Raw genomic sequence first — 20585 nt, 5'->3', positions numbered from 1 at the left:
CCGAGCTCAGCCCTGTACCCGTGCACAGTGAGGGCAGCACCTCCAGCTACACGGGGGAGCAGCAGCTCTGCCCCTTCCCCCGGGGCTGCCCGCAGCCCCCGAGGTGCCAGAGAGCAGGCGTCCAGGCACCGGCCAAGTGCTAAGAGTTTCCCAGGGCCCTGGCTCCGCTCAGGGTCAGCGGTGCGTGCCAGCACCCGCCTGCCAGCAGCCCCTGGGGCTGAAGCAGAGCCACGGTGGTGGGTTTGGGTCCCCTCGTGCTCCCCTGCCGGCGGGGAGGGACGTGTCTGCGGCACCCAGGCCTCAGATGGCCAGGAGCGGCACGCGCTGCTCGCGCACGCAGGGGGGCAGCTCCCAGCTCAGCCCCGTTCCGTGGGGCAGGTGAGGAGAGGGCAGCAGGACGCGGGTGAGCCAGTGCCTGTGGAGAGAGAAAGCTGAGGTCTCAGCGCTGGGGAGCAAAGCCAGGGCTGTCGGCATCATCGAGGAGCGTGAGCCCGTGTCCCTCGGCTGCTGTGACAGCCTCCCTGCCCATGGGGGGGGTGAAAGGGGGGCTGGCAGGGGGACAGGCGCTGTCCTGCTCGCCCTCAGCACCCCCCCCTGCTGCTGTGCCACCACCTTCCCAGATGGGGGCCTCCCTGGGGCTTTACCTGGGCATGTCCACCCCCAGAAACACCTTCCAGTTGTCCCAGCTGCCGTAACTGTAGGGGTTTCTGAACACCTGCACGTTAGGGAGATGCACGTCAGGTCTGGCTCTGCCTGGCTGGCCCTCCCACCCCAGGGGCCGTGCTCACCTTGCCTTTCTTTTGCAGCCGCTGCCTCTCCTTCTTGTTGATGTGCCTCTCGATGCTGGTTTCCCCGCGGGTAATGAGGGCGGCATGCCACAGCGTGAGGGCACCCAGGGCCAAGGCTACCGAGCTGGGAACAGCAAGGCACAGCAGGTTGCACATACACCACTAGTGTCAGGGGCTGCGGCTGCCTTCCTCAGTCTCATCCCGTGCCAGGGACCTGAAATGGCTCCTCCCGAGGCCCAGGAGCCAGCAGGGCAGCGATGGCTGTGCTAGAGCGAGGCGGTCTGGCCCAGGGGAGGTGAAGTGCAAGGGCCAGCGCCGGGCAGCGCTGCAGCGGGCCGCACTCTGCTTCCTGCAGCACCCTCGCGCCCAGCCCGTGCCCCGTTACCTGCACAGGACCCAGAGGTAGACCACGCTCTTGTGGAAGGCTCGCTGGCGGAAGGAGAAGGAGGGCGGCGGGGTCTGGTAGTACGTCTGCAAAAGGACAGAGCAGGTGGGTCACCCCAGCTGCTCGGCAGCGTGAAGCCGGACAGGGAGCGCTGTGCCCCTCGCTGACGCAGGGATCAGGCAGCTGCAGAGGGCTGGGGCCAGAACCAACACAACAGCCAGGGCGAGGGGGAGGCAGCCCGAGACAGCCACGAGACAGACAGACACCACCCGGGAGCTGGCACGTGAGTGACAAGCAGGGGGGCGGAGGTAGGGGGCAGGTCCCCGCACCACGCAGTGGTGATGCTCAGGGGGAGAGGTGTACACGCTGCTGCTTCCCCCGGAGAGCAGGGCCTGAGCAGCACATGCCAAGCAGCTGCTGCCAGCCAAAGCCTCTGGAAGCTCGGTGCGCAGGGCAGCAGGCCCCTAACTGCTGGCGGCAGTGCCTGCAGCAGAGCTGCCCAGCCAGCCCCAGCTCTGTGACCCACGGGACACGCACGGGGGCTGGTGCTGGCCGCAGGCTGCGCCTCGAGAGCAGGACCCAGCCTGCGGGGCGGCTCTGCTCCGCGCTGCCTGGAGCAGCAGGGATGTCCCACCTGGTTGGCAGCCACCTGCAGTTTCTCCTTCTCAAGCAGTTTCATTCTCTAGGGGGATGGAAAACAGGGCACCAGTTACATGGCTCGGAGGAGAGGGCTCTTTCCCCTGAAACCTCACCAGAGCCGGGCAGCACGGGCCTCGCAGGAGGAGGGAGAAGGGGAGCAAGGTCACTGTGTCAGCAGGGCTGGCCCAGCCCTGTTCTGCAAGCTGAGCCCAGGCAGCCTCTGTGCACGCTAGCGCTTCCTCTCCTGGGGCAGAGCAGGGGCTGGGGCCTGCCCGCTCACCTCGATGGCCGCGTAGGCGTCCCGGAACATGTCCCAGGCGCTGATGCTGCAGTAGATGCAGCCCATGGTCATGAAGAGGCAGAAGGAGAAGAAGTAGCGGTGGTTGTAGTGTCCCACGCAGTTATTCAGCCAGGCTGCCTCTGGGGTTAAAGGTCTGTAACTGGTACAGGTCGCGAGTCCAAACCCACCCTGAGGGATCAGGACCCCTGGCCAGGCTCCCAGCACCCTTCCTTCCCCATGCTGGGGGACTCGGGAGAGCAGTGGGGCAGGGAGAGGCGGAGGGAGCATGGCTGGCTCCCCGGGAGGGTGCAGCTGGTTGGTGCTGCAGAAGGATACGGCAGTGGTGGTCCATCTTCAGCACGCACCTGCGAGGGAGAACAGCACAAACGTCAGTGCCAACACAAGCACCGCGTCTGGGAAGGGGCAGCCAGTCCCCCCGGCCCCTCATGCTGTGCTAGAGACAGGCAAGAAGCCAGCAGAGCAGAGGGGAAGGGGCTCAGCCCTCCCAGCACGTGGCAGGGAAGGAGAGGTGTCCTGTCCCGGGCAGCCCTACCTGTTGCAGATGCTGCAGTGGTGGGTGCGAGCCGGCTTGGGGGCAATGCACTTCCTGCAGATGGAGACGCCAGTGAGATCGTTCTTGGCCTGTACACGGGTCAGAAGAGGGGATATGCACCCGAGCCCCACGCTGTCCCCTGCTCCTCGGGTTCCACACCTCCCCTGCCTCCCCTCCCAGCACTGCCCAGCCTGGAGGAGCCCTCAGGGTGCTCGAGGCGCTCCCAGGGCTCAGCTGTAGCTGCTGCCAGCACCCAGCTGCCTGTCGGTACCCACCTGCGGGGGGTGCCCAGGCGAAGTGGTGATGGCCTTGTAGTAGTGGAAGACGATCATGAGGAGGTTCCAGTGCCCGTAGGTGAGGTGCCAGCAGATCCAGGCAGGCGTGTATGTCTGCAGGATGAGGGGCAGCAGGCAGATGTACACGATGGCCACGATGGAGCTCGTCAGCCCGATCACCAGCGCCACAAACACCTAAGGGAAAGGGCCTGGGTCAGCGGAGCAGGCAGCATCTGCCCCACGCTGCTTGGGGAGAGGCACAGGGAAAAAAGCAGAACCCGCACCGCAGCCCCTGCCCCTTCTTTCCTGGAGCAGCGCAGCTCACGCCCAGCCCTGAGCCCCGCCTGCCCCAGCAGCGCGCCCCCCAGCTCCCCCCACACACTCACCACGCCAAACCAGCGGGTGACGTGGTCCACCAGCCAGTAGACCGGCTCGAAGAGGGAGTCGAGCACCACGTCGCTGTTGGTGAAGGAGTTGTAGAGCAGGGAGCGGAGGCAGAGGCGCCCGTAGTGCCACAGCTGCCCCGCCTGCCGCACCAGCTTGAACCGCCGCCGCCGGCCCAGCCGCAGGCACTTGAGGAGCAGGCGCATCACCGCTGCAAACAGCCGCTGCCGGCTCCTCATCCCTGCCGCGCCTCGCCTGCGGGGGAGAGGCTCGGCGTGGGCAGGATGCCCTCTTACCCTCTGGCCTGGCTGTCCCTCGGGGAGGGTGTCCCCTCCTGGGTGCGACAGGCAGGGTGCAGAGCGGCAGCAGGGGGAGCTGAGCCCCAGCTCCAGGAGGCCAGGCTGTGAGGCTGCGTCCCTGGGACGGCTCTGGGAACGGAGGGGGGGACGTGGGTCTCCCAGCCCTCCGTGCCTGACCTCGGGTGCTCCCTGGTCCCATCTCATCTTTCCCAGAGGAGAGGGGGCCGGGGAGCGACACGGAGAGTCTGACTCAGAGGAAACCAGAGCCGGCACGGGCACCCGGGGTGCTGGGCCCATTCCAGGGCAGGGGTGCGCCAGGGGTGCTTGCAGAGCGGGGTGATCCCAGCCCCAGCCCGTCCCGACTGGCTCAGGAATGGGGGAGCCCACACAAGACACGTGCCTTCTCCTCACCCTCAGAAGGCAGCACCTGCACGCTGCTTCCCTTCGCTTCAACCTCTGGACCAAGCCATAGAGGCCAACCCGCATCCCAGCCTCACACCCCACTCCAAGAATCCCAGTGTAACTGGGGTAAGGTCAGCGAAGGAGAGCCCGGTGGGCAGCCCCTGGGGAGGCGAGGCTGCGTAGGCAGCAGGGGCACACACAGCCAAGCGCTCGCCTTCCCGCTGAGCCCCTCGTCCCACTCAGGAGCCGTGCTGCAGCCAGGAGGAACCCGAGCCGGCCCAGAAATGAGGCAAATGATCTGCTGGGTCGGGGCCCCCAGGCACAGCCATCAATATTAACCAGTGCGGCTGCCCCGGGGTCCTGCCAAGGCACGCTCTGAGCTGGGCCCGAGTGCCCGTCTTGGCACGGTGCCAGCAGCAGCGCTGCACCACGGAGCGTGCCTGGCGGCAGCCCCCAGCACACCCCAGCCCCAAAACCATCTCCATCAGCTGTGCCTGTGCCCCGTGAGCAGCGTGGGGCCGGACACGAGGACAGCAGCCTACGCACAGCTCCTACCCAGGTTCCCATGTCTCCTGTACCCTGATATGCAAACCCCAGCGCCAAGCTCCCACTTCTCCTTAGCCCCTCCAAGAGCTTTTCCCTGAAACATTAGCTGAGAAGTGGATTAACAGCCTCACACTGGGCAGGCTTTGGGTGGCACCAACCCACACGTCTTCAGTGCAGGAGGACAGGGGGGGCAGCCCCACGGGGACACGCAGGGAGCTCACAGCTCACCCAGGCTGACCGGGGCCGGGGCAGCATCCCCCCGCAGCCAGCCCAGCACCCCGGCGGGCACCCAGCAGGGCAGGGCCGCCTGCCCACCGCCTCCAGCACAGCCAGGGCCTCGGGCTGGGCCCTGCAGCCGCCGAGGGGGGCACCTGTGAGTGGCCGGACCCCCGCCTGCCCCCGGCCTCCCACAGCCCAGCACCACGGGGCACCCCCAGCACCATGGGTCCCCCAGCACACACAGCCCGCCCAGCCCCCCCAGCCCCATGGGGCGCCCCAGCACCCCCGTCCCCGTGCCCCCCCCCAGCTCCCCCAGCCCCCAGGGCCCTCCCCAGGGCCCTCCCCAGGCCGCCCTCCCCAGCCCCCCATCCCCAGGCGCCCCCGCCCCCCCCAGCCTCACGGGGGCTCAGCACCCTTGGGCCCTCCCAGCACCCATGAGCCCCCCGCCCCCCCCCCCCGTGGCCCCGAGGCCCGTCCCCCCGCCGCGGCCGCCCACCTGCCGCCCTCTCCCCGCCGCCCGCCGCCGCCATGCCCGGCTCCCCGCCGCCCTCACGGCCCCACGGCGGCGCCTGCGCGGCTCTCCCGCCGGCGAAGCGCCATCTTCATCCCCCCGCCGAACTACAACTCCCAGCGAGCACCGCGCTCCCCCCTCCCTCCCCGCCCGGAGCGCCGCCAATAGCCGCGCCGCTTTCATCTCCGCCCCTTGCTACCAGCCAATAGCGCGGCGGCTCTGGGCGGGCGCCCAAGATGGCGCCGCCGGCTCGGTACTGCGTGCCGGGGGAGCGGCTGTGCAGCGCGGCCGAGGCGGCGGCGGGCAGCGGCACCTACACGCGGCACGGCTCCGTGTTCGCCGCGCTGGCCGGCTGCCTGCGGCGGGGGGGCGAGGACGGCGGGGTGAGCCGGGGGGGGGGGCCGCGAGGGGACGGGGGGCCGCGGGGACGCCGCGCTGAGCCCCGCCGTGCCCCGCAGGTGCCCGTCGTGTCGGTGCTGCGGGACGCCGAGGCCCAGCTGCTGCCCGACGTGGGCGCCGTGGTCACCTGCAAGGTACGGCCCGCACCGCTGCGGGACCACGGCCCTCGGGGGAGGGTGGCTGGCGGCTGCTGCCCGGCCCTCCCGGGGGCTGGGGGGGGCCGCCGGCTGCTCTGCCTTCCAGAACCTTCTGCGGAGCAGGGCGCCGGGAGAGCGCCCGGCTGCGGCCGCCGGGGGGCCGCGGGGTGCGAGGTCCCCGCCCTGGAGCGCCAGCACCGGAGCACGCAGCCCGTGCGGGCGCCGACCCCCGGCTCCTTCCCGGCAGGTCTGCAGCATCAACTCGCGCTTCGCCAAGGTGCACATCCTCTACGTCGGCTCCACGCCGCTCAAATCCGCCTTCCGCGGCACCATACGGTAAGGAAGGGGCCGGGTGGGCGACTGCCCGCCGGCCAAAGGGGCGTCCTGGCCTGCCCCGGCCAGCTGGGGGGGAGTTTGCTGCCCTGGCACTTGGCAGGAGCTGTGCTCCGGCTGCTGGGGGATGTCCAGCAGGTGCTGGCCGGCGTCCAGGGAGGCTGGGGCAGCTCCTGCCACGGGGTGACGGGGAGAGAGACCTGCTTGGTATTGGATTCCTGTGTCTCCTTTTCCAGGAGAGAAGATATTCGAGCCACTGAGAAAGATAAGGTCAGCAAGGCACTGCTGGGAACCGAGCTGCCTCCGCTCCGGCGCCCTGTTGGCAGGGGCACCCCTCCTGCCATGGGCCCTGGGGTGGCTGCCGCTGAGCAGCACCCTCACATGCTGCGCCTTCGTGTCCGCTCTGTCCCACGCAGGTGGAAGTTTACAAGAGTTTCCGCCCAGGTGACATAGTCCTGGCCAAAGTCGTATCCTTTTCCCTCGGGACAGCAGTGGGGGACGGAGGGGCCCGTGCAGGGAGACCTTTCCCTTAACCCCCCTCCGCCCAGATCTCCCTGGGGGACGCGCAGTCCAACTACCTGCTGAGCACGGCGGAGAACGAGCTGGGCGTGGTGGTGGCTCGCAGCGAGGCAGGTAGGGACGGACAGCCCCGCGTGAGGAGCAGCCGATGCGGCTTGGGGAGCAAACAGCCTCCTCCCTGCCTCATCCTGCTGAGCCTCGCCTGCCGTGGGAGGAGGCCCGGGGCTGCTGGGGACGAGGAACGCGAGTGGGAGGGGAGCAGGGAGGGAAGCAGCCCCCCGACGGGTGATGTCCGCAGGGGTGCAGATGGTGCCCATCAGCTGGTGCGAGATGCAGTGCCCCCAGACGCACACCAAGGACTTCCGCAAGGTGGCCCGCGTGCAGCCGCAGTTCCTGCAGACCTAGCAGCCCCCGCGGCCACCAGCCTGCGCCCCCAGGAGCTGCGGGGACCCTGCAGGGGGTGGTCTGGGGGGCCAGAGGGGGCTCCTCCAGGCAGCTCCGTGGGTGAGAGGCTGGAACAGCAGGGTGGGTTTTATATTTCTGCTGTAATAAAGCTTTTTTTTGAGAGCTCTGTGCTGTTTGGTTACCATCCGGAGGGCTCGTTCTGGCCGCTGCAGTGGAGCTGTTTGAGGGGGCCATTTCCCCCAGGGCTGCAGGTGGGAGGCAACGTCTGTTTCCAGGCTGTGGCTGGGGAAGGGGAAGCACCAAGCGGCTCTGAGCCCAGCGGTAACCAGCAGGGGCTGCGGCTGCGCTCATCCCCAGGGCTGCGTTATCACCGCAGGCCACGCGTGCCCCGCGTGCCGAGGGAGCGCCGCAGCTCAGAGGCAGTACCCCAGGGCTGAGCAGCGGTGAATCACTCCCTCGTGCTGTGATTGCAGAGCCGCGCCTCGCTCCCCGGAGCCCAAGCACCTCCTGCAGATGCGAGTCACCGGCAACTGCTGCGCCCGCGTGGTGGGGCCGGAAAGGAGGCGGAGGGCAAGGCAGGAGCCCCGCGTGGCCCAGGAGCACGTGGCGCAGCGTTAGCAGAAACCACCACCCTTCCTTATTGCATATTAACCTTTTATTGAACTGGAACAAGACAGCTGCTACTGATGGACAGTTACATTGACCCAGTGCAAGGCCAGGCTCGCTACGCCAGCAGCAGGGGAGGCCACAGTGACAGTGCCAGGTACAGGCTGGGGGACGGGGGCACAATGGCATCTACGCCACCACCACGAGGCAGCAGGACGGGGGTTGGCTTTGGCTGCGGGAAGTGCGTGGCAGGTACAAACTTCCAGACAACACGCTCCCTCCTTTGTCCAAAGGCAATAAATTAAAGCATGGGCTGGCAGAGCTAGGTCCAGGTTTGCAAGTACCGCCGCCGGGTGCCACAGCACGCAGGAGCACAGTGGGGCACACGCCACACAACCACCCCCGCAGTATCTTAAGCTGGTCGAGGGAGAGGGCCCCCATCCCGGTCACTGCCCGTGCTGCACCCCCCCACTGCTCCTGTCGGGCCCCTGGAATAACTAAATCAAGCAACAGAACTACAGTAACAGTGACAAGAACTGCTGGGGAAGCAAAGCAGAGAAGCCAGGCACGGCAAGGAATTGCGCAGAGCGTCCCCCAAGGGCTGGGCACAGAACACAGGGGTGCGGGTGCTGCCTGGCAGAGTGAGGGCTCCCTTTCACACCAGACCCCCGTGCACGTAGCCCCTCGCCCCCGGGCTCCCAGGCTGCCTGCAGAGGGGAGCCTGGTCCAAAGGGAAGGGGCCAAGTCCCGGGGAGCTGCTCCCTGCTCCAGCTCTGCAGCTCCAAGTTCCTACGGCTGTGGGGTGTGCACAGAGGGGTGGGGACAGAGGGGGGACAACTCTACTAACTCGCTAGCCCGCGCGCCTGGCCTCACTTCTTGACCTTGCCCTGAGCGGCCACAGCCTCCATGGCCTTGCGCACCGTCTCCTCATCCCCCAGGAACTGCATGGGCTTGATGGGCTTCAGGTTCTTGTCCAGTTCGTAGACGATCGGGATGCCGGTGGGCAGGTTCAGCTCCATGATGGCCTCCTCCGACATGCCTGCGAACACAGGGGCCGGTCACCCACCAGGACTGCAGGGGAGAACCCCGTTTGCTGCGGGGCACCCCGAGCAGCACGCGGGGCTGCCGTACCTTCCAGGTGTTTGACAATCCCCCGCAGGCTGTTGCCGTGCGCTGCGATGAGGACTCGCTTGCCCTCTTTGATCTGCGGCACGATTTCCTCGTTCCAGAAGGGCAGAGCCCGGGCGATGGTGTCCTTCAGGCTCTCGCACGTGGGCAGCTGGTCCTCCGTCAGGTCAGCGTAGCGCCGGTCCTGCAGAGACACCTCACTCACAGCGTGGCCCAGCACCCCTGGACACTGCTGTGCGCCTGCGAGGGGCAACGCCGGGGCCGAGCAGCACGGGAAGGCGGCCCCGGGGCCTTCGTTCAGCAGCTCCTGGCTCAGCCCTGCACGCACAGAGCTGGCTCACAGCTACGTGCCCATGAGAAAGCACCTTTGGGATCTGCCTCCAGACTGCACTCAGCCACAAGCCCTGCTAGGGGAAGGCAGCACGACCCTCGCTGCAGCCTCTTTACCAGAGCAAACAGCACAGCAGGGATCGTTAGGCTAATAATTAACAGCTCCCCTTGACTCTGTGCCGTGCCCGGGGTTCGTGTCCCCCCCCGGGCAGAGGCCGGCCGCTTACCTTGCTGATGGTGCTGTAGAAGGGGTGGTCCGACTGCATGGGCGGCGGGGGGATGTCGTAGGAGCGCCGCCAGATCTTCACCTGCGCCTCGCCGTGCTTGGCGGCCGTCTCGGCCTTGTTGAGGCCGGTGAGCGCCCCGTAGTGCCGCTCGTTGAGGCGCCACGTCCGCACCACCGGCAGCCACATCTGGTCGATGGCGTCCAGCACGGTCCACAGCGTGCGGATGGCCCGCTTCTGCACCGACGTGAAGCAGATGTCGAACTCATAGCCGGCGTCTGCGGCGGCACCGGGGGGCGGATGCTCCCCGGGGGGGGGGGGAAGGAACCGGGCACCGGGCCGGTGCGGCCGCGTTGCGTAACGGGAAGGGCTGTGGGGGGCACCGGGACGGGCTATAAGGGGAAAACGGGACCGGGGAGGGGATATCGGGCACGTATCGGGGACAGGAGGGGTTACTGGGGACATACCGGGGACGGGGGGGTGGGATACCGGGGACGAGGCCCCGGGGTCCTGCCCACCACCACCGTTAGGCGTCCCCACCGCCCCGAGATGGTGCACGGCCGGCTGAGCCCAGCACGGAGCGGCCCCCCGGGCCCCGTTACCGGCACCGTGGGGGGGGCTGGGGGGAGGCCGCCGTTACCAACCGCCGTTACCGGTCCCGCCGTTACCTCGCAGCGCCTCCCCGCCGCGCCTCGCCTCCTGCTGCCCGGCGGGGCTGAGGTCGGCGTCGTACCAGCCGCTGAAGCGGTTCTCCAGGTTCCAGGCGCTCTCGCCGTGCCGCACGAGCACCAGCCGGTAGGCCGCCATGGCGCCGCAGGCCCCGCTCCTGCCGCCGCCGCCGCCCGCCCGCGACTGCCCCGCGCCGCCCCGCCCCGCCCCGGGCAGTGCCCCGCGCGCATGCGCAGCCCGGCGGGGCGCCCGGGCGAGGCCGCACGTAGCGCATGGCGAGCCCGCGAAGGGCGGCGCGACCTTCGGGCTGTGACGTCAGCGCGCCGTAATGCCGCGAGGCGCGGCGCAGTGCGGGCCGTAGTGACGCGAGTAGCGGCGTACGTGAAAATCTCCCTGCGGCGGAGGGCGGTGCGGCTGCGGGTTGTAGGGGGGTGAGAGGGGACGGTGGGCCTCAGGAAACACGTGATGAGCTCCTCGGGGTGCGGAGCTGCCGCTATCTCCTCCCGTATTACCTCCCTTAGTACAGCGCCCTCACGCGGCGCCCTTTGCCTCCGCTATCGGGCAAGGTCACCCATCCAAGCCGCAACCGGGCTCGACCCTGCTTAGCTTCCCGCACGCGGCTCGCACGGCCGGTCACCTCGCTCTCCCTCAAAATGGCGGCGGGCGCCGGAAGCGGAAGCGCGGCGGGGCGGCACGTGGCGCGGGGCAGCATGGCGCGCTGCGGGCGGCTGCGGGCAGGGGCCGCCGCCAAGCTGCCGCGCTGGCGGAAGGGGCACAGCAGCGACTGCAACCCCGAGACCCGCCGGCACCGCCTGGCCGCCAGGAGCCGCTTCTACAGCCGGCCCGCCGGTGAGCGCAGAGCACGGCGTATGCGGGACCCGGGGGGCACCGGCACCCGGGGGCACCGGCAGTGCGACAGGAGGGTGGGGGGGGTGCTACGGGGACTGGGGGGCACTACCGGGACAGGGAGGGTGCTGCTGGGCCCCGGGGGTGCTGCTGGGCCCCGGGGGGTACCGGGGCCGGGGGGTACCGGGAGGCACCGGGAAGGACCGGGAGGGCACCGGGGGGGTGTTGAAGGGACTGGGGGCTCTGCCGGGACTCGGTGGGACCGGGGGGATACCGGGAGGGTGGCGGGGAGGCACGCACGGCAAGCTGCATAGAGCCCCTGGTGTGGGAGAAAGAGGAGGAGGAGGAAAACGAGGGGGAGGAAGATGACAACGATAGGACGAGGATGAAGGAGCTGTGGGACACGGCTGTACCGGCCTGACCCCCGCCCCTGCTGCCTCCCGGCAGAGAAGAGCGCCCTGACGGTGGACGCGGTGAAGCTGCACAATGAGCTGCAGTCGGGGTCCCTGCGCTCGGGGGGCCGCGCGGTGCCGCTGCCCATGGAGGAGGAGGAGGAGGAGGGTGGTGGCGAGGCCGCCACGGAGAGGTCCTCGGGCACCTTCCTCAGCGGGCTGAGCGACTGCACCAACGTCACCTTCAGCAAGGTGCAGCGCTTCTGGGAGTCCAGCTCTGCCGCTCACAAGGAGGTACTGGGAGGTCCTGGGCTGGGGGCGGGGGTCTGGGGGGGGTCCCGTTACACCCAGGGCGCTGAGTGGGTCCCCCTGGTGCTGTGACAGATCTGCGCGGTGCTGGCGGCCGTGACGGAGGTGATCCGCTCGCGGGGGGGCAAGGAGACCGAGACGGAGTACTTTGCTGCGCTGGTGAGTGAGCGCCACGGGGAGCAGGCACAGCGGGAGCTGCTGCTGGCAGCCTGGCTGCTCTCCGGGGGGTGACGTGCTCCCGCCGGGTGCACCGGGCATCCTTCTCAGCAGAGATGCTGTCGGGCTGCTCCCGGTTGCCCTGTCCCCTTCCCCGGGGCTTCGGGAAGGGCTGGGTTGGTACAAACTCCCTCTCCGTTCCCAGATGACCACGCTGGAGGCAGTGGACTCCCCAGAGTCTCTGGCCGCTGTGGCCTACCTGCTCAACCTCGTCCTGAAGCGGTGAGAGGGGGGAGCTGCCCCTGTCCCGGCATGGGGGGGTGGCACTGCTCCCCCCCGCCAGGCCGGGTGCGTGGTCCCCTTTGTGCCTGCCAACCCTGCGCCCCTTCTCCCTGCAGGGTCCCGAGCCCGGTGCTCATCAAGAAGTTCTCGGACACCTCCAAAGCCTTCATGGGCATCGTGTCCTCGCAGGCCTGCAGCGGCTCCACCTCTGCCCTGCGATGGGTGGGTAACGGAGAGGCGGGCAGCGAGGGGGTCCCCGAGGGGCGGTGCTGACGGTCCTGCCCCTCCCGCAGGTCCTGTCCTGCCTGGCCACGCTGCTGCGCAAGCAGGACTTGGCAGCCTGGAGCTACCCCGTCACCCTCCAGGTCTATCACGGCCTGCTGAGCTTCTGCGTTCACACCAAGCCCAAGGTGAGTCCCCAACGTGCTGGGCTGTGCCCCTGCTGCCTCCCGGGCTGGTTTCTGGGGCTGGCGCTGCTCCTGGGGCCCGGGGTTCCTGCACGCCTCTGTTCCAACTTGCCCAGGTTCGGAAAGCAGCTCAGTACGGCGTCTGCTCCGTCCTGAGAGGCAGCGAGTTCATGTTTGGAGATGCAGCCCCCGAGCATCACCCTGCGGCACCCTCCACGGCCAAGTTCTGCGTGCAAGAGATCGAAAAAGCCGGAGGTACGGGACGAGGGGTTTGCGGCTGAGAGCGAGGGCCCTGCAGCACGCGAGAACAGGGGCTGGAAGGGAACGGCAGTGAGAGGAGCTGCAGGGGGTGTGAGATGATGTTGAGACGTTCAAGGTGTTTGCGGAGCCCTCAGACATCTGCCTGCTCTCAGAAGCGTTTGGGAGGGATGTCAGTTCCACCCACGGCCGTGGGTCAGCCCCAGCTGTGCCATGGGGTCCCTGTGCTGGGCAGAGCTGTGCTCACAAACATGGGTGCTGCTGCGCTCCCCCAGGTGCCAGGGAGGCCACCACCACGCTGCACGTCCTGACCCTGCTGCGGGACGTGCTGCCCTGCTTCCCTGCGGCCGCGGTGAAGACGTGCTGCGAGACCCTGCTCAGAGTCATGACCCTCAGCCACGTGGTGAGTATCCCCGTGTCCCCGTGCCCGCAGCCGTGCCGGGCTGCCAGGACAGCCCCTCTGCCAGTCCCAGCTCCACCAGCTCGGCCCTGGAGGGGATCACGCTCCTCTGGCTGCTGGCTGGGGAGCTGCAGGACCTGGAATCAGGATCTGAGCATGGAGCATCCCCGGGGAGAGCTGGGGCTTACTGGCACGGCTGCTGTGGAAGAAGGAGGCCATCAACGGGAAGCCCTATGGGAGACGGGGCTTTCCTGTAGGGCTGGGTAGGGCAGAGCCTGTTTGGGGGCGCAGAGCACAAAGGATCTGCCACGGAGCTGCTGCTCCTGACCCTGTGTCCTTGCAGCTGGTGACCGCGTGCGCCATGCAGGCCTTCTACAGCCTATTCAGCGCCCAGCCCAGCACCTCCTGCCTGCCGGCCGAGCTCAACGCCCAGATCATTACCGTGAGTGCGGGGTGCCGCGGCAGGGGGGGACGGGGCTGCTGTCACCTCCGCCCTTCCCACCGCCCCTCTGCTCCCCCAGGCGCTGTACGACTACGTGCCCAGCGCCAGCGACCTGCAGCCGCTGCTCACCTGGCTGTCCACCATGGAGAGGGCGCACGTCAACCTGGGCAGGTCGGGAGAGGCCGGGGCCGGGCAGGGGAGAGGCCAAGCTCCGTCTCACCAGCCTCCTCTCCTGTCCTTCCTCCAGGCTGCAGAAGGACCTGTGCTGGGCTCACCTGCCCCGTCTCTTCTCGGCTGCCATGAACTGCTTCCTGTCCCCGCACTCGCAGGTGGTGTCAGCTGCGGCGCAGACCCTCGAGGTACCGACGGGGGCCCCCTCTCCCAGCCCACCTTCCTGGGTGGCGAGCTGTCCTGGTCCTTGCTGGTGGCCAGGCTGGGGTCTCTGCCTGGGGCTGGCCCCTCACAGCCCGCCACCAACCCGTTTTTTACCACGTTTCCCCTGCAGAACCTCCTGACCGAGTGCGTGGCTCCCCACATGGACGAGCTGGGCACCGTCACTGCGTCTGCCCCAGCCCCCGCCTCCTACCTCTGCAAGATGTTCAGGTGGGGGCAGGGGGCTGTGGGAGAGGCCGTCCCCCGGCTCCAGCCGCTGCCTGGTCCCCAGGGGGCACGGTGCTGGGTCTGTCCCCGTCACTGTCCCTTCCCTCCAGGTCGGTGGAGGACGGCCTGACATATCGCTTCCACGCGGCGTGGGACGAGGTGCTGCAGGTGCTGGAGATTTTCTTCGAGTCGTGCGGGAAGCAGTGCCACCCCGTCATGAGGAAGGTGAGCGGCGAGGCCGTGCGGGGTCAGCCAGCCTCCGCGGCTCCTCGGTCACCCTCCTGCCCTGTCCCCGCAGTGCCTCCAGTCGCTGTGTGACCTGCGTCTGTCCCCGCACTTCCCCTACACGGCTGAAGTGGACCAGGCGGTGGGGGCCGCCGTGGCTGCCATGGGCCCCGAGGTGCTGCTGGAAGCCGTGCCCCTGCAGATCGACGGCAAGGAGTGAGCGCAGCCCCCGGCAGTGGCAAACAAGCCTGCCTTCCCCTCAGGGCCTGGGGGCCCCACGTCTGCTGGTTGCCATCCCCCCTGCCTCCCCGCGGTGCTGAGCCTCCTTGCGGGCACGCGCTCTGGGGCCGTGCCCCACGGCCAGGGGCTGGTGCTGGCAGCACCCCGTGCTCCCCCCGACCTGTGCGCTCCCTCCCCAGGGAGAACCTGGATTTCCCCCGCAGCTGGCTGCTGCCCGTGTTGCGGGACTACGTGCAGGGCGCGCGGCTCGGCTTCTTCACCAGCTACTTCTTGCCTTTAGCGGCCGCCCTGAAGAGCAGAGGTGAGGAGGGCTGGCGGGGGGGGGGCTCTGCAGGACCTCCATCCCTTGCGCATCCTCTGCGCTGGGTGCTCTGCAGGACCTCCATCCCTTGGGGCAGTGCAGGGCTCTGCTGCTGTGCTCATCTCTCCCTTTTCTCTTGCAGCCCTGGAATTTGCCCAGGCTGGGAAGAGCCTGGAGTCCAAGATCTACGACACGCTGCAGTGGCAGGTAACAGGGGGTGGCCCCCCCCCCCCCCCCTTGCTGTGGCCTATCCACGGTGCCAGGCTGGGCACTGGTGTCCTGGACGAAGGCTGCCGGCTTCCCTCTCCTTCCCGTGCCTTCCAGGTCTGGAGCCTGCTGCCCGGCTTCTGCACCCACCCCACGGACGTGGTGGGGGCCTTCAAGGGGCTGGCCCGCACCCTGGGCATGGCCATCAGCGAGCGCCCGGACCTCCGCCCCACCGTGTGCCAGGCCCTGCGCACCCTCATCCAGCGGGGCTGCGAGACAGGTCGGGTGGGCTCTGCTGGGATAAGGGGGGGTCCTGTCCCCCACCGCGACCCGGTGCGGGCAGCTGTGGGGGCTGATGGCCCTGCTGATCTGCACCCCCCTGTCCTTCTCACCCCAGATGCGGAGCGAGCAGAAGTGGGTCGCTTTGCCAAGAACTTCCTGCCCATCCTGTTCAACGCGTACAGCCAGCCCGAGGGGGACGGCGGCAGCAGCACCCAGCGCCGCTCCGTGCTGGACACCGTGCGCGCCTACCTGACCATCACCGACCCGCAGGTCAGGGCGTGGGGGCCTCGTGGTTTCCCTCGTTTCGTGGGGAAACGGGGGAGGCTGTGCTGGCCGTGGGCTACAAGCTCCCAGCCGGTCCCATTCTGAGGGGTGCGTGACCTGGCAAGCTTACCAGGCAGTGGTGCAGCAGGGGAGGGAGGGAGCCGGGGCCCTGATGCAGTGCAGGGCCCACAGCCTGAGCCCCGGTGCTGGTGGGGAGCAGGAGGGGGAGTCCTGACTGCGTGCCTGCCCTGCAGATGGTGTGCGGGTTCCTGCAGAAAGCCAGCGAGAAGCTGACCAGTCCTGAGAGCTCAGAGTTTGCCAGGTAACGCTCAGGGACTGGTGCTACGGGGGAAGCTGCGGCTCCCTCACGGAGAGCAGCACTAGGGGGGGCACCCAAGCTGTCCCCTGTAGGATGTGCCACTCATGCATCAGCTGGGACTCGAAACCAGGGTCCCAGCTTGGTCTGGTAGCGCTGGTGACCCAGCAGGTACCTGCTCATCCCTCTCTGCTCCAGGCTCTCCCTCCTGGATCTGGTGGTGGCAATGGCCCCCTACGCTGACGAGCAGTCCCTGGGCTCCCTGTACAGCACCATCCAGCCTTCCCTGCAGGTCAGCCTCCTCCCAGCCCCAGCAGGCACGGGGGGTGCAGGGGGCACCTTCTGCTTGCTTCCATCTCGCAGCCGTGCCGCAGCCGTGCCGCAGCCATGCCGTGCCAAGGGGCCGCGCTGACGGCGGTGCCGCTGGCTGTCCCCGCAGAGCAAGGAGCGCAGCATGCAGAAGAAGGCGTACCGGGTGCTGGAGGAGGTGTGTGCCGCTCCCCATGCCCCCTGCCAGGCCTTCGTCCGCTCGCACCTGGAGGAGCTGCAGGCGGCGCTGCTGGACTCGCTCAAGAGCGCGGCATCCCCGGCCAAGAGGGTGAGAGCGGGGGCTGCTGCGGGCGGGGGACGGGGCTGCGTCCCTGGCTCTCAGCATCGGGCTGTTTCTCTCCCCAGCCCCGGCTGAAGTGCCTGTTACACATCGTGAAGCAGCTCTCGGCTGAGCACGAGCCCTTTGTCACCGCCCTGGTCCCGGAGGTGAGTGTGGGACCCGGGGGCTTGTGGCCGTGGTGGGTGGGCGTGGGGCCGTGACCCTCCTGTGTGTCTCCAGGTCATCCTGTGCACCAAGGAGGTCTCGGCGGCGGCCCGCAAGAACGCCTTTGTGCTGCTGGTGGAGATGGGGAACGCCTTCATCCGCTTTGGGCCCACTCCCCAAGGTGAGCGGCTGCCTTGGCCCTCCGACCCGGGCAGTCAGACCCGTGCCTGACCTCCTCCTGGTCTGAAAGGGACCAGAGGGGCTGCGGGGCACGAGAGGGGCAGCTCCTGAGTTGCTCCTCTCTTGCAGAGGCCATGGAGCGGTTCCTGCTCCTGGTGTACGCGGGGCTCACGGGCTCGGTCACCATGATCAGCTGCACCGTGCTGGCGCTCACCCGCCTCTTCTTCGAGTTTAAAGGTGAGCGGGGACGGGGTGCGGGGCGCAGCGGGGCCGGGCGGCGGGCTGGGCACAGGCTGAGCCCCGCTGCGGTCACAGATCACATGGGGCTGAGCGTGGTGGAGCAGCTCCTGCAGAACGTCTGCCTGCTGCTGGGCTCCCGCACGCGCGACGTGGTGAAGGCTGCCCTGGGCTTCCTCAAGGTCGTGCTGCTGCTGGTCGACACCAAGCTGCTGGCCAAGCACGTCCAGACCATGGTGAGAGCCCAGCGCGAGGGGTGGCAGGGCAGAGCTGCCTTGCCCCTGGTGCCTTGGGGACAGCGGGGGCATCCCCAGCTGTGCCCTGCTCCTGCCTGGGAGCCGAGGGGTGCAGCCTTGGTCCTGGTGGCAGAGAGGGCAGAGAGGAGGCTCCTCTCCCAGATATTGGCGTGGATTTGCCACAGACCCCCCCGCCCCGAACCAAGCAGGGAGACCTCCCCGCAGCCCTGCCTGCGGCACACACGGGTGCAGGGAGGTGCAGGGGGAGGCTGGGGGGCTCTGATCTCAGGGGTCTCTGTTGGCAGCTGGAAGCTGTGGGGGGCCTTTCGGATGACATGAGGCGCCACTTCCGCATGAAGCTGCGAAACCTCTTCACCAAGTTCATCCGCAAGTTCGGGTGAGTCAGGCGGCTGCGGCTCCTGGGGCGGTGGGACAGCTCCCGGGAAGCGGCACGGGAGGCCTGGGTGCCGCACTGAGGGCTCTCTGTGCTCCCCGCAGCTTCGAGCTGGTGCAGGGGCTGCTGCCCGCCGAGTTCCACAAGGTGCTGGTGAACATCCGCAAAGCTGAAGCCCGCAGCCGCAAGCGGCGCGCCCTGAGGCAGGCGGCGGCGGAGACGGAGGAGGAGGAGGAGGAACCAGCCCAGCCCAGAGGAGACAGGTAAAGACGGGCTGGGGGTGAATTAGAAGCAGCCCCAACGCGGGGCCTGGTGCTGGATCTGCTCAGCTGATGCCTCTGGAGGTGTTCAGGGCACCTCTGGCGTTAGGGTTACTGTGCTGTGGGCAGGCGGGGTCTGCACCCCGGCTTGGTCCATTTCCATCGTCCTCTCTGCCTTGTGCCCAGCATGGAGGAGATCCTGGCAGACTCGGAGGACTCGGAGGAGGAAGAGGAGGAACGGCAGCGAGGCAGGGCATGGAAGAAGCAAGCACGGCAGAAGGGCCAGGCATGGCTGAAAGAAGGGGAAGAGGATGAGCCCCTCAACTTCCTGGACCCCAAAGTGTCCCAGCGGGTGCTGGGTGAGGAGCAGAGCCTTTGGGTGGATGGGGCAAGGGGTGGTGCAATGCACAGGGACCCTGGGGTATGGCTGATGCAGAAGTCGGCCCTTCCCCAGGCCCTGACCCGTCTCTCCACGTGCAGCCACCGAGCCAGCCCCCAAGAGATCCAGAAAAGTGAGCCACGACTTCCAGGTGTCCGAGGACGGGCGCCTGATCATCCATGATGAGGAGGAAGAGATGGCTGATGGTGGAGCTAAAGGTACTGTCTGGGCTGGCAGAGACTCTGCTTGTGGGTTTTTCTATCCTGCCCATGCATCCGTGGGAGTTTGGGGGAATGTGGGTGGAAGCATCCTCCATCAAGCGGGTGACTGGGAGGAGCATGGCCACCCGTGATGGCTTGGCAGGGGCTCCCCTGTGCCTGTGTCCTGCCCTGACCCCCTTGTCTCGTCCCGTAGGTGCAGACGAGGAGGTGGCGGACGTGCTGCAAGAAGTGGGCCTTCGCACCGTGAGCGTGGGGCGCGTGCTCCGGGGAGACGGGGGGGGGCGAGCTGTGGCTCTGCGTGAGAGGCCAGAGGGAACACAGGGCACACGCCAGCTGCTTGGAGGGGATAGGAGGCTGGCCTGGGACAAGGGGTGTGCGTGGGGGTTGTGGAAGGTCTGGGGACCCCTGTGGGAGGAAGCAGGAGGTCACGGGGCCGTGGGGGGCAGCGCTGTAAGGACAAGCCAGCTGCAGGGACCCCGTGTCCTCCTCCTGCAGAAGAAGAGCCAGAAGCGTCGGTTCAGAGAGGAGGCAGACGATGAGGAACCAGAGGCCGGGACCTACCCTCAGTACAGAGGTAACTGCACGCCACCTGCCTGTGCCTGCTCTGGCAGGGGCCAAAACCTTGTACTCTCGGTGCTGGGCTGCTCCAAGCCAGCTGGAGCAGATGTCTTTGCTCATGTGAAGTTGTCACACTTCTGTGCTGCTCTCCTGCCCTCCCAGGAGCAGGAGGCAGAAGCAGGAACAGCTCCCCCAGCCCTGGTTTATCCCAGCGTGGGAGGTGGGGAGGGGGAGCCAGGCCCTGGCAGACCCTTCCAACACACACTCCATCTTTTCCAGCCGGAGGCTCTGGGATCCATCGGCAGCTGGGCAAGGAGCCAGCCTTCGGTGCAGAGTACAGATCCAAGGTGAGGGCCCCAGGGGTGGCAGGGCCTGGGGAGGGATGCCTTGGGCTCTGCTGGGGCAGGATTGCTGCTGGCCTCGGGGCAGGAAGCGCTGGGGGCATCTCTGCTCCAAGAGGAGCTGCCAACACGTGGTACCTCTAAAAATCTTGGCCCTCGCTGTGGCTGGTTCCTGCTCACCACTCTAGGCAGGTTCCTGATGCTGCAGCATCACCTGGGTGGGACCTCAGTCCCAGGGGCTATGCAGTGTGGTCTTTGGGGTGACCGTGTGCCAGGGATGCCCAGAAGGGGATGTGTACATCTGTCTCCCTTTGTGCTTCATCTTCTTCCATGTCGGTATCTCCTACAGAAAGGCAAAGGCGACGTGAAGAAGAAGGGCCAGCTCGACCCCTATGCCTACATCCCCCTGAACAGGGCCAGGCTCAACAAAAGGTGGGACTGGCCGGGAAGGGCACGGGGTTGGGGAACGGGGTCAAACCTGGGCCTGATGCTGCTCCCTGTTCTTGTCATTTTTTGTGGGTCTGGGGGCTCCCTGCCAGCCTCTGTGCCGTTCCTTGGAGAAGCCTTGTGCAGGGGCTGGCTGTGCCCTGTGCCCACGGTAACCCGGCACTGGCCAATTTCTCTCTCCAGGAAGCAGGCGAAAATGCAGGGCCAGTTCAAGGGCCTGATGAAGGGCGCCCAGCGCGGGGCCAGGGCTGGCCGCAAGAGCCACCTGAAGAACCGGCGCCCCTGAGGAGCCTCGGAGGCTCTGCCTGCACCTGCCCAAGGCCTGATAACACCCTGCGACGCAGAGACACCGTGGGACAGGGACTTCGTGAGTGGACACTCCTTGGGAAGTCACCCTATGGACTCATGGCCTGAGCCCTGCCCTGGAGGAAGGTGCTGGGTTGCCTGGTGGAGCTGTGTGTGTGTGCGTGTGTGTGAGAGCAAGTAATGTAATGAACTCCCTGTACTGATAAACGCCCCTTGTTCACACCCGGCCTTGATTTCTCTTCCTGTGAACGCTGCCCTCACGCATCCCCTGCGGTGCAGCTGGTCCTGGTGCTGGGACCCCGCGGGGCACCTCC

At 67.8% G+C, this 20585-nt stretch overlaps 4 protein-coding genes across 4 annotated transcripts; 2 read left to right on the top strand and 2 right to left on the bottom strand.

Moving 5' to 3' along the window:
- Positions 1-280: 280 nt before the first annotated feature.
- ZDHHC16 (zinc finger DHHC-type palmitoyltransferase 16) lies at positions 281-5317 on the bottom strand. Its single transcript, XM_035311848.1, has 11 exons — positions 5267-5317; positions 3307-3559; positions 2921-3115; positions 2646-2734; positions 2429-2457; positions 2093-2226; positions 1808-1855; positions 1174-1259; positions 789-912; positions 645-715; positions 281-415 (listed from the first exon to the last, which is right to left on the bottom strand). Exons 2-11 carry the CDS (start codon positions 3541-3543, stop codon positions 301-303), a joined length of 1128 nt encoding a protein of 375 aa, XP_035167739.1. The 5' UTR covers positions 3544-3559; positions 5267-5317; the 3' UTR covers positions 281-300.
- A 191-nt stretch (positions 5318-5508) lies between these two features.
- EXOSC1 (exosome component 1) lies at positions 5509-7240 on the top strand. The gene is made up of 7 exons (XM_035311850.1): positions 5509-5667; positions 5734-5814; positions 6065-6153; positions 6387-6420; positions 6567-6617; positions 6699-6783; positions 6968-7240. The coding sequence occupies exons 1-7, from the start codon at positions 5518-5520 to the stop codon at positions 7072-7074; spliced, it is 597 nt and encodes a 198-aa protein (XP_035167741.1). The 5' UTR covers positions 5509-5517; the 3' UTR covers positions 7075-7240.
- Positions 7241-8128: 888 nt separating this feature from the next.
- Positions 8129-10246, bottom strand: PGAM1 (phosphoglycerate mutase 1). The gene is made up of 4 exons (XM_035311849.1): positions 10031-10246; positions 9366-9640; positions 8812-8992; positions 8129-8719 (listed from the first exon to the last, which is right to left on the bottom strand). Exons 1-4 carry the CDS (start codon positions 10167-10169, stop codon positions 8550-8552), a joined length of 765 nt encoding a protein of 254 aa, XP_035167740.1. The 5' UTR covers positions 10170-10246; the 3' UTR covers positions 8129-8549.
- A 402-nt stretch (positions 10247-10648) lies between these two features.
- RRP12 (ribosomal RNA processing 12 homolog) lies at positions 10649-20494 on the top strand. The gene is made up of 34 exons (XM_035311841.1): positions 10649-10880; positions 11325-11563; positions 11654-11737; positions 11940-12016; positions 12133-12238; positions 12310-12426; positions 12540-12678; positions 12957-13084; positions 13425-13523; positions 13603-13694; positions 13771-13882; positions 14029-14126; positions 14234-14348; positions 14422-14564; positions 14768-14889; positions 15032-15096; positions 15214-15376; positions 15494-15648; positions 15897-15964; positions 16157-16250; positions 16398-16556; positions 16634-16714; positions 16788-16893; positions 17022-17129; positions 17208-17365; positions 17671-17762; positions 17864-18022; positions 18206-18378; positions 18500-18616; positions 18813-18862; positions 19115-19193; positions 19457-19524; positions 19868-19950; positions 20149-20494. The coding sequence occupies exons 1-34, from the start codon at positions 10685-10687 to the stop codon at positions 20249-20251; spliced, it is 3948 nt and encodes a 1315-aa protein (XP_035167732.1). The 5' UTR covers positions 10649-10684; the 3' UTR covers positions 20252-20494.
- Positions 20495-20585: the final 91 nt, after the last annotated feature.

The sequence above is a fragment of the Oxyura jamaicensis genome (genome assembly GCF_011077185.1).
Source record: "Oxyura jamaicensis isolate SHBP4307 breed ruddy duck chromosome 6 unlocalized genomic scaffold, BPBGC_Ojam_1.0 oxy6_random_OJ72994, whole genome shotgun sequence".
Classification (NCBI taxonomy): Eukaryota; Metazoa; Chordata; class Aves; order Anseriformes; family Anatidae; genus Oxyura; species Oxyura jamaicensis.
Note: the sequence above shows the minus strand (reverse complement) of the source record. Positions and strands in the feature narration are given on the sequence as shown.

What these genes read in the sequence shown, in the direction of transcription:
- ZDHHC16 (XM_035311848.1), bottom strand. Translation starts at nt 3,543, where the DNA reads ATGAGGAGCCGGCAGCGGCTGTTTGCAGCGGTGATGCGCCTGCTCCTC. An exon ending in CGCCTGGGCACCCCCCGCAG is followed by an intron (nt 2,735 to 2,920) that starts GTGGGTACCGAC and finishes ACCCGTGTACAG; the next exon opens with GCCAAGAACGATCTCACTGG. An exon ending in CACTGCAGCATCTGCAACAG is followed by an intron (nt 2,458 to 2,645) that starts GTAGGGCTGCCC and finishes TCTCCCTCGCAG; the next exon opens with GTGCGTGCTGAAGATGGACC.
- EXOSC1 (XM_035311850.1), top strand. Translation starts at nt 5,518, where the DNA reads ATGGCGCCGCCGGCTCGGTACTGCGTGCCGGGGGAGCGGCTGTGCAGC. An exon ending in GAGCCACTGAGAAAGATAAG is followed by an intron (nt 6,421 to 6,566) that starts GTCAGCAAGGCA and finishes TGTCCCACGCAG; the next exon opens with GTGGAAGTTTACAAGAGTTT. An exon ending in ACATAGTCCTGGCCAAAGTC is followed by an intron (nt 6,618 to 6,698) that starts GTATCCTTTTCC and finishes CCCTCCGCCCAG; the next exon opens with ATCTCCCTGGGGGACGCGCA.
- PGAM1 (XM_035311849.1), bottom strand. Translation starts at nt 10,169, where the DNA reads ATGGCGGCCTACCGGCTGGTGCTCGTGCGGCACGGCGAGAGCGCCTGG. An exon ending in CGGCGGGGAGGCGCTGCGAG is followed by an intron (nt 9,641 to 10,030) that starts GTAACGGCGGGA and finishes GTGCCGCCGCAG; the next exon opens with ACGCCGGCTATGAGTTCGAC. An exon ending in TCTACAGCACCATCAGCAAG is followed by an intron (nt 8,993 to 9,365) that starts GTAAGCGGCCGG and finishes GTGTCTCTGCAG; the next exon opens with GACCGGCGCTACGCTGACCT.
- RRP12 (XM_035311841.1), top strand. Translation starts at nt 10,685, where the DNA reads ATGGCGGCGGGCGCCGGAAGCGGAAGCGCGGCGGGGCGGCACGTGGCG. An exon ending in CGGCATCCCCGGCCAAGAGG is followed by an intron (nt 16,557 to 16,633) that starts GTGAGAGCGGGG and finishes TTCTCTCCCCAG; the next exon opens with CCCCGGCTGAAGTGCCTGTT. An exon ending in AAGTTCATCCGCAAGTTCGG is followed by an intron (nt 17,763 to 17,863) that starts GTGAGTCAGGCG and finishes TGCTCCCCGCAG; the next exon opens with CTTCGAGCTGGTGCAGGGGC.